The sequence below is a fragment of the Lepeophtheirus salmonis genome, unplaced genomic scaffold (genome assembly GCF_016086655.4).
Source record: "Lepeophtheirus salmonis unplaced genomic scaffold, UVic_Lsal_1.4 unplaced_contig_710_pilon, whole genome shotgun sequence".
Classification (NCBI taxonomy): domain Eukaryota; kingdom Metazoa; phylum Arthropoda; class Copepoda; order Siphonostomatoida; family Caligidae; genus Lepeophtheirus; species Lepeophtheirus salmonis.
The window spans coordinates 59,027-69,413 of record NW_027295691.1 but is presented as its reverse complement, the minus strand read 5'-3'; the positions used below and the strand labels follow the sequence as shown (position 1 = coordinate 69,413).

General features: G+C 32.0%; 1 protein-coding gene across 1 annotated transcript; it reads right to left on the bottom strand.

Annotated features, from left to right (window-relative positions):
* Window positions 1-7,679: 7,679 nt before the first annotated feature.
* LOC121131476 (pupal cuticle protein Edg-84A) lies at window positions 7,680-8,198 on the bottom strand. The gene has a single exon (XM_040726903.2). It carries the CDS (start codon window positions 8,142-8,144, stop codon window positions 7,785-7,787), a length of 360 nt encoding a protein of 119 aa, XP_040582837.2. The 5' UTR covers window positions 8,145-8,198; the 3' UTR covers window positions 7,680-7,784.
* Between the last annotated feature and the right edge of the window lie 2,189 nt (window positions 8,199-10,387).

Below are 10,387 nucleotides of genomic sequence, written 5' to 3'. Positions count from 1 at the left end.
AACATCCTTGATGTTGTTCAAGATCAATTTTTAATTTTTTCCACTCTTTTTTTCAATTTTGAAATTGGTAGCTCAAAAATTAAACTCTTGCCAGTAGGGTAAGCCTACTGATTTATAAGAAAATATCGTATTGATAACAAAAATTTGGAGACAATTTCAAAGAAATTCCATTTTCTAAGGAACGAGGGTAAAAAAAAAATGTTGAAAAGAAGTATTTGGTCTGGACAATTCCTGATTTCATTTCTAAATATATCAAGGGCATAGGAGTAGTTGATCACTTGGATGCCATAACAGCTGTCTATGAATGTAGAATTAGATGAAGGAAAGGGGCGTTGTATATATTTAACTGTTCCAAAGTGCTTATGTTGTTCAAGCCTGGTGACTCTTGTAATCAAGAATAAACGTAAATCTCCCTTATTCCTATTTATTTTGTTATACTGATCCAGACTCCATATATCTTTGAGAAAAGGAACTTGCAAAAGCATGTGAGGCGACAATGGTCTTCATTTTATTAGGTGTACACCTCAATTAAGAAGAACAAAAGGTTCAAAGTGTAATCTAAAGGGACAATTTGTGTTTTCCAGATGCAACAATGAGGTACATCTAAATTGTTTCTATCATTATCACAAATAATAGGAATTACAATAATAATCACAATATTTTTCATTGAAATTTTGTTCATGCATATACAAAATGAACATATTGTTCTCTTATTTGGGTCATAAATAGATATCCCCAAATTTTATATTGGCCTTGAGTTTCAAGTTTATTTGCAGAGAGAAATAAATTGAAATAATGAATAGAAGATCGGTTGCTCAAGAAGATTCATAGCTATAACTGCATATTTGTTAATAAGAATATGAGTGACTTTAGAAACAGTTATATATATGAGCAACATACGGCCTCAACTTATTGAGGTTTAGTCTACCTCCACACCTTAACCCATAATATAGACCTTTTATTTTTAATGAAAAAGTAAAACTAAAAGCATATTTGACATAAACATAACGATTATGATGAGGTAATGTCCTCTTTTACAACTTCAATGTAACACTCTATATAATCTATATGAATCAAAAGCTAAAGAACATTTATTGTCAGTTTTGAAGACTTATAGTCAACACATCGGTCAATAAGTCCCTGTCGTAGATAGGAAGACAATTTTTTTGCCCAAAATTCATTTTTATTCATCAATATAATCTCATTTTTGAACGATACAATCATTCCAACGTATCTCTAGCTTTTCGATACGGCTGGTGTTGAACGATTTTTCGATACCTTCAAAATATGGTTCAGTTTCGACAATCACTTGCTTGTCTGAACCAAGTCTCTTTCCATTTTTAGTTCTGCAAAGAGCCAGTAGTCGCTGGGTCCACGATCTGGAGAATACGGAAGGTGCAGTAGAAATTCCAAACCCAATTTGACCAATTTTGCAACTGTTCTTATTTACTTGTGACACGGTGCATCTTGGTGAAAGAAACCCATTTTCTTCTTCAAATGAGGTATTTTCTAGGCAATTTCGTCCTTCAAAAAATCCAACAAACCGATATTATAGTCGCTGTTGATTGTTTTTCAATGTTTCAAGAAGTCAATGAATAAAATACTAAGGCCATGACCTTCCCGTCCGATGTTTGTGTCTTTGGACGGCTTTCTCCGTCTGCACACCATTCAACAGACTGCCGTTTTGATTTTGGAGTGAAGTGGTGAGTCCATGTTTCATCCATTGTGATGTACCAACGCAGAAACCCTTCTTATTTCGCGTCAACCTCTCCAAACAACTCCTTGAATCATCTTCTCATTGTTAATTTTGCTCTGGTGTGAGCAAACGCGGCACCCATTTGGAAAACTGTTTTTTCATATCCAAATGTTCGTGTATGATGGTGTAAATAGTACTTTTTGATAACTTCAGAGTGTCAGCTATATCTTGCAACTTCCCTTAGCGATTGCCAATGATGACTTTCAAGGTTTTTTCAATGTTTCCCAGAATAACTGCCTCATTTGGCCGACCAGTGCGTTTAGCATCCTCGGTATCCCTACTACGCCGTTTGAAATCGGCAATTATCGTTTGATGGATGTTTTAGATGGGGCAGAGTCTGGATAAGATTTTTCAAGTTATTTAAAATTAAGTGTACTCCATTAAACTATTTTTTGGTATTACAGGGATCTTTGGATGTATGTGATGCTATGGCAGTGTTTTTTAAGGATCCAGGTGTATATTTTTTATATAAGATGAATATGATGATTTGGCGGTTGTTTTTAACTATTCCACATTGCCCCGGGACCCTGACCAACCCAAGGACTTTAAACTAGTTTGTGGCGTTAAAGGGGTTCCTTGGATGTATTGGATTAATTGTATTTAATTGAATTTCAAAAAATTAAATTAAATTGTATTGCAATAGTAAAACACTTTTTTACATGTTCGAATAAATCATTCAGCTTATAAGGACGACGGAGACATATGTGTACTAGTAAAGGATGGCCAAAGAAGAGTGTAATATAAGGGAATATAAACAAAGAATGAAGGTAGAGGGAAGGAGACAGAGAGATGGATGTAGAAAAATACAGAGGGAGAAAATAAGTTTGGAGAGACAGAGAGAGGTACAGAGATATAGAATGAGATAAGGAAAAAAAGGTCTTATTTTGATCAAAAATTGGCTCTTAATGAGCTCTGAGACTCAAAAAAATATCATAAGTAAATGCTTGGTTATTTTTTACGTCTACTTGCTAAATTTCAAACTCATTCGTTCGACCATTCAAGATTCCATACGGTATAACAACAGAAAAAGACTTATAAATATTTTCGTGTAACACATCGGTCAATAAGTCCCTAGCGTATATAGGAAAAAACAATTTTTTTTCGACAAAGTTCATTTTGATTCATCAATCTAATATAATTTTAGAACGATACAATCATTCCAACGTTTCTCTAGCTTTTCGATACGACTAGTGTAGAACGGTTTATCGATACCTTTAAAATATGCTTCAGTTTCGATAATAACTCTTTCCATGGAGAATTTTTTTAGTTCTACGAAGAGCCAGTAGTCAATGGGTCCACGATCTAGAGAATACAGTGGTTGCAGAAGCAAATCATAGCCCAATTTGACCATTCTTGTGGCTGTTTTTTTTACTTGTGACACGGTGCATCTTAGTAAAACAAAACCCTTTTCTTCTTCAAATGAGGTATTTTTTGGGCAATTTTGTCCTTCGAAGAATCCAGCAAACCGATTTTATAGTTACTGTTGATTGTTTTTCAATGTTTCAAGAAGTCAATGAATAAAATTGCATACGAATCCCAAAATACCGACGCCAAGGCCTTTCCACCCGATGTGTGTGTCTTTGGACGGCTTTCTCCGTTTGCATACCACTCAAAAGACTGCCGTTTTCAATCTGGAGTGAAGTGGTGAATCCATGTTTCATCCATTGTGATGTACCAATGCAAAAACCCCTTCTTATTTCGCGTGAACATCTCAAAACAACTCTTTGAATCATCTTCTAGTAGTTGCTTTTGCTCTAGTGTGAGCAAACGCGGCACCCATTCGGAAAACTGCTTTTTCATACACAAATGTTCGTGTATGTTGGTGTAAACACTACTTTTTGATAACTTCAAAGTGTCTCTTGCAACTTGCCTTCGCTATTGTCCATGATGACTTTCAGGGGTTTTTCAATGCTTTCTGGAATAACTACTTCATTTGGCCGACCAGTGCATTTAGCATTTTCGGTGTCTACACTACGCCGTTTCAAATCGGCAAACCATCGTTTGATGGTTGTTTTGGATGGGGCAGAGTCTGGATAAGATTTTTCAAGTTTTTTAAAATTGAGTGTACTCAGTTAAACTATTTTTTGGTATTATAGGGATTCTTTGGATGTATGTTATGCTTTGGCAGTGTTTTTTAAGGATCTAGGGTTACACCCGAGTACCCCGCACAACCGGAGGGATTGGAACTATTTTTTATATTAGAGGGGTTCCTTGGATGAATATGATGCTTTGGCGGTTGTTTTTTACTATCCCCGGGACCCTGTCCAACCCAAGGGCTTTAAATTAGGGGTTCCTTGGATGTATTGGCAGTGGATTTAAACAATCCCACACTACCTGCGGGAAAATTGACCAATCCGAGGGCGGAGAGTATTTTATGAGGCCCTACGCTTTTTATCTCCTCCACCCCCTTATCAATCCTCTCAATCCATTTATTAAAAGATTGGACTGAATTTCAAAAAAATCAATTAAATTTTATTGCAATAATCAAACACTTGAAGGTACTCCCTTGTGGGATGGAACAAAAAATATGTTTAGATATTTGTCATAAATAATATGAAGCAAATTTATAATGTGTTATTATTCATCATGAAGTTTGATCAAAATACGGGCAATTTCCCTAACTTGCAATAGAACAAATAACGCCATTATTTCTTATTCTATGAATTATCTATAAGTTTTAATTTAAAAAAATTATAAGAACTCTATCTTTATTTTATTAAAGTTAAAAAGAACAGACCTTGAAAATGTAAGATCAAAACCTAAGGTCATGTTATTTTTTTTATTGTTTTTTTTTTATAAATTTAGCTTTTGCTAAGCTAACTTATATTTTTTTAATGATGATACATTGAAATTGAAATGCAAAAAACTAAGGTAATGGATTACTTTTTTTACATAACATAACATTTATTAAGCTAACTGATAGCTTTTAATGATGAAAAATACTTTCATAAATTGGTTTGGTGTAAGAAATTTTGCTAATCAAATATTCATGACAAGGTTAATTTTTTCATCTTTAAGGCCTCAAAAATCAGTGAAATTGTTTTTTACACAGCTCACTAACTGTGTTTATAAATTATGTTAAGAGAGACTAGTTGTACATTTAAAATTTACTCAAGAATATTGTATGAGGGAAGTCCTTTTTGATTAGTTATTTCATTATAGTTGTAAATTTGTCTATGAAGGAGGTATCAACCACACCCATGTTTTCCATGACGTATAAGCTCTTGGAGTACATATTTGTTGCATTTTTTACTTTAATGTACAAAAACCTGTAATGCTTTCCTTTTTTAAGTTTGTTGGGTAGACATGGGTATCCCTTTTACATGTTTGTCATATGAACCACGCCTAGACGAAGTTGTGGCTAATTCTCTTCCTTTCATGTACTTGATTCATGTTTCGAAAAATATATTGCTGGTGCATCCGTCATAAATGAGATGCATTTTTCCTCATTATGTTTGTTGATATGCGTTTGTTTCATTTCTTTGTTTTTTGTTCCGGTTTCATTTAAATTAATTTTATATAATTTTAATCATATGTTAGACACTTGTGACAAGTGACAAAGAAGATAGTGTTATGTCGTTTATTTAATTCATCTAACTATGTTTTACGTAGGAATGAGAAAATAGTCTACAGTGCGCTGAGAAAACAACGCCTAAATAAATGGCATGAAAAATATGAAAACTTTGAGGGAGGACAAATTTTCTGACGTTGAGCTTTTTTATAAATTTTTAACCTCAGCTGTGCTGGTATTTCTGCGTAGAAAAATAATTTTATCTGAATTTGTGCAAAGCGCAGTATTAATGACGTCATTATGGGGATATTGAAATCGTAAACTATGTAAAATAATGTTGTATATTTGCGTGTATACCCCCTTAAAAAATGTGATCTCTCAAAAAATACTAAATCGAACTAATGTCCTTGGATATCCTTATTTTTTAAATAGGTCTTATTTTAAATAAAAGATGAGATATTTTTTAACAACATGAACTATGTTACTCCTTACCACTATGAATGATGAATAAATTATAATGGTGCCAAGATGAGTGTCCTTTTTCATCATTTCTCAGACTAAAATGGAAATATGTCGGGTTCAGAAGAGGATACAGAATCAATGAATCACTTTATAATAACAAAAGTCCTTCTTACATAAGTTTTGTTCGTCGTACTTGAATTTGGTGATTGTCTTAATGGGGGAAAATGTATCTGAATGATATTAGTCACGAATTACTATAATGTCAAAACATTTCTGAAACCTGACGACCCAGAGAAAAAATGAGTTCAGTTTAAGATTTTACAATCAAAGATATATGTATTTTATTGAAATAAATATGTTCTGGATACTTTAATTGTTTCCATGGTGTAAAGTAAAATAAGGTCAGAGAGAAACAAAATGCACGTGATGTACCACTAAAGTTTTTGTTTAAAATGAAAAGCGTCACGCTTTTCTGATCAAACACTAACACATAACGTATACAGAACATATTATTTACTGTTTTTAATCGGTTTCTAAACTCTACTTCTTTATTTCTTCCTAATATAGGTATTTATTTATGATTTGACGAATTCGTCAAATACGGGCGTAAAGGGTTAAACAAGTATATTATTATTGTACTTTCTATATGTTAAAATAAGAATTGGAGAATTTTTTTTTATCCGAGGTTAAAAAGTCCTTTGGATTATTTCTAATTTTGGGGTAGCAAGTACAATATTATTAACAAAGAATATCCATTTCATGATGAGTTATAAAGTTTAGGTCTCCTTACAATTTATAAAAATATGTCTAACAAGAGATGGAAGAAAAAAAGGATTGGTCTACACCAGTAATGTCAAAAGTTGGTTTTGTGAATACGCTTTAATTTATGTCTATAAAAGAAACAAATCTTTATCATTATTTAAGTTTTCTCGTGTGAAAAACTCGACAGGAGAATGCCATTGATATGATAAATATTTAGCTCCTAATGTTCCCATTTTTATGTATTTTAGATATCTGAATTTCAGAGACAATATAAGTAATTGTTAGACAAACCAATGTTTTGTAATTTAAAGGGTTGCAAATAAATAGAAATCAAAAATGTAATGTCAAGAAGAGCATTGAATAAACTCTATCGAAATATGTTTAAGGTAGTGAGGCCATTCTGGTAATCTAGAAGCATTTCACAATTGGTCTAATACACGTTAGATATATTTGTTACATTTTAGTTTCAGAATTTATAAATATAACTTGCAACATGGAAGTCAGTAAACATAATATACATGGTGTTTAAAAAGTCTTTTAACATTTTGCTATCAAATTAATTGTTAAATCCTAATTCACTGAGAATCAAGTATTTTTAGTTGCAAGTAGAATCAGTTACGGAATTTAAAAAAAAAACCAGAATTTTCTGGTTCCATGTAAAAGCAATCTGTGTAGAATGAGTGATAATGATTTTAGTTGAGAAAATGAGAATTGATTATATACGTGTAAGAATCTGATGAAAGAAGCCACAAACATATTAATCGAAAAAATAATATTTTAAGTGTATGATGCACTGATACCAAATGTCCGCCGATTTCGATACCATCTCTATACACTATTCTGAAACCAATTCTTTAATATGTATAAAGAAATCACCATATAATAATTATCAAGATCTAGGCATCTCTGCCTGGGATTTAAGACTAACCTTCAACGTCAACCAAAAGGCTCTCAAAGGGAGCTGAAAGTTCCCTCAAAAATGAAGGATGTAGCGGAAGAAGAACTTTCTCTACCCTGAAAAGTGTAATCCATTTTCTTATTTCTTGTATTGATTCTTTTTGTGTACCTAAGAATGAAAATATTATCTTTCTATTCAACTTCATTACTTCTAAAAAATGAATTAATTATGGAGATCTAATTTGTGTAAGGATAATTGTTAATTGATTTATGAATGACTTATAAAAACTATTCGCAATCATTCAAATATATTTCACGGTTTAAATACGATCATAGATACATATTTGCAAATATTAAATCATCTATGGCAGGTGTTATATATTAAAGAAGGCAGAATTAGACATATGTGGGTAAAGGTGCAGGAGGAGGACCATAGGCTGGAGGAGGAGGTGGAGGAAGCTCAGTGACTACGTCAGCAACAAATCCGCTTTCCCCTTCAACAGTGTAGGAAACTGTCATGATCACACCATCAGCACGCAGGACCTTGTATTGACCAGAGATGGCTCCATACTTAGATTCTTCTTCGGCACTGAAGTCATTGCCAGATTCTGCATCAAGAACAGCGTAGTTGTATGCATAAGGAGGAGGTGGGGGAGGGGGAGGAGGTGGTGGCGGTGCTCCGTAGGAAGCAGGTGCTGATGGAGCTCCTTGAGCAATAGCAAAAGCGATACAAAGAATAGCTAATTTTCCAATCATTTTTCCTTGAATTGTGGTTAGTCTTGTTGTTGACAATGTATTGATGTAGAGTATGAAACATTGTTTCATTTTATAGTTAAGTCATTAGTTATCAAAATTTGATTCATATATTCAACAGGTTTTTATCGCTCCTTTGTTACGGATATTTGTCTTTCTTTTTTTTTTTTTTTTTTTGAAAAGGCGTTTGCATTTTGCATTCATATTCATAAAAAAATGATTACATTCTTTATGTGTCAAAAAAAAAATATTGGAGAAATCACAAGAATCATTTTTTTTAAACAGAGTAATTGGTCAAATGATTTTATTTAAATTTAAATCATATCACAAATTATATTTATTTATCTTTCTAGAATTTTAGATTAAAAAGAAGTATGTTTCATCTTCTTAATTATGCAAATAATGTAGTTTAAGAAATATTGGATAGTAAACCTAGAACAATCCAAAGGGTTATTTCAAATAATTTTGAAGTGAATCTAAAGTATTGACATTCTGTGCTTTAAATGGAATGAGTTTGATGGCAATATAACAAATATATTACCAATTACAACTATACATATGTATAATTGCAGATTGGACATCATAAAAGCAACATTTGTATAAAAGCAATTTATTTTTATTTAAAGTTAAATCTGCTACTAGAAGCTGTATGGAAATTCCTTATTTAGGCCAACGTATTTCTGTGATGGAACCATCAACCTTACCAACAGTTGGTAAAGTTTTGAAATATTTTCATTATTTAAAATGTTTTATTACACTATAATCAAATACCAGAGAAGGAAAATTTAGATATGAATCTAGCTAGAGTCGCTACAATGAACATTACATTTTAGTAAGAGATTCTAGTACAATCTATAGGATATTTACATTCAACTATAATAAATAATTAAACCAATATTCTGTATACCTTATTAGTTATCTGCGGTTGTAAGCAGAGCAGTGTGGACAAACCCCTCAAGAACACTTCATGAGAATCTGATCAAGTATGACAGAAGCATAATGCTCAATTAACAACAACACTGATGCAAAATGTCACTATTGTCATGCAATCTACCTATGGGAACTACCTGGACCCATCGACATATTCATTACCCCAAAAATCAAATTTGAAGTGGATGATGCCACATGACATCATCCATAGTTCAATGGTAAAATTTATAGGGTTAGACAGAGAAATAAACTTTCATTAGAAAGGGCCTCTGCAAATAAAAGTGCGGTGGATTAGGTTCTATTTGCCCAAAATGAGTACACATTAGATGGTGCAAAAATATGAAGTACGGAAGATGTTACGAGAATATTTCAGTCTCAATTCTAGAGATGTTTGGTTTTTGTATTTCTAAATAATTTAGAAGGTTGTTTATTGGGCTTATTTTATTTTTTAAATCTGTTCCGTTAATAATTTTCGAAATAATGTAAATGTTTTCTTCAAGGCTTAAATTAAAAATTAAATTTACCTTCCCCAATTGGACACTGTGTTCAAATCTTTGGTACTCAAATTTACCAAAATAATTTATTTAAGTGGTTCTTAAGAAACTTTATCGAGGAAAAGGAGTGCTCCAAAGGTCTTAAAATGTTCCTTTTCATAAAAAAAGACAATAAAAAATTTGAACATAATCTTGAAACATTTTACACTTACCCAAATTATATATATCTATTGATTTTTGAATGAAGCTGGCATATTTTCATTCAATAATACTTAACGATAATGTAGTTACAAAAATATAAATATTTCAGATGAGAATTTGATATTAAAAAATATTTTTACAACTTCTCTTCTAATTCACAGAGTCCCTAAGTTATTGTGGGATTTTAATGGGTGTTGTGAATAGCTATAACCTAATTTTTTGTTTGGGTCTTTTTTTAATAATATATCTACATATATTATAAAAAATGCATCATACATACAAGATCAAAATTTGAATAACTGGGATAGATCAGTCATGTATTATATTATGTAAAATAGGGGAATGAAATAAGTATGTGTTTGGATAAGATTTGTCTTATCTTTGCTGAAAATAAAATAAAATGCAGGCTATTCACCAGGTGTCAAAAAGTGGATACAAAAATACTGCATACAAATGGTAAAATGATAGAATGTGTAAGCCGATACATGTATCTTGATTTAGTCAGCCTCTGAAAATGGAATGGGAAAGGGCATTTGGATTACTCCATCAGGAAGTCAAAAAGTCGTTATTTTATACTAGTAAAATGATTGCAGTAGGCTTTATGACCAATATATGTTAGAT

Excerpts from the sequence above, each read along its gene's own strand:
- LOC121131476 (XM_040726903.2), bottom strand. The coding sequence starts at position 8,144 with ATGATTGGAAAATTAGCTATTCTTTGTATCGCTTTTGCTATTGCTCAA.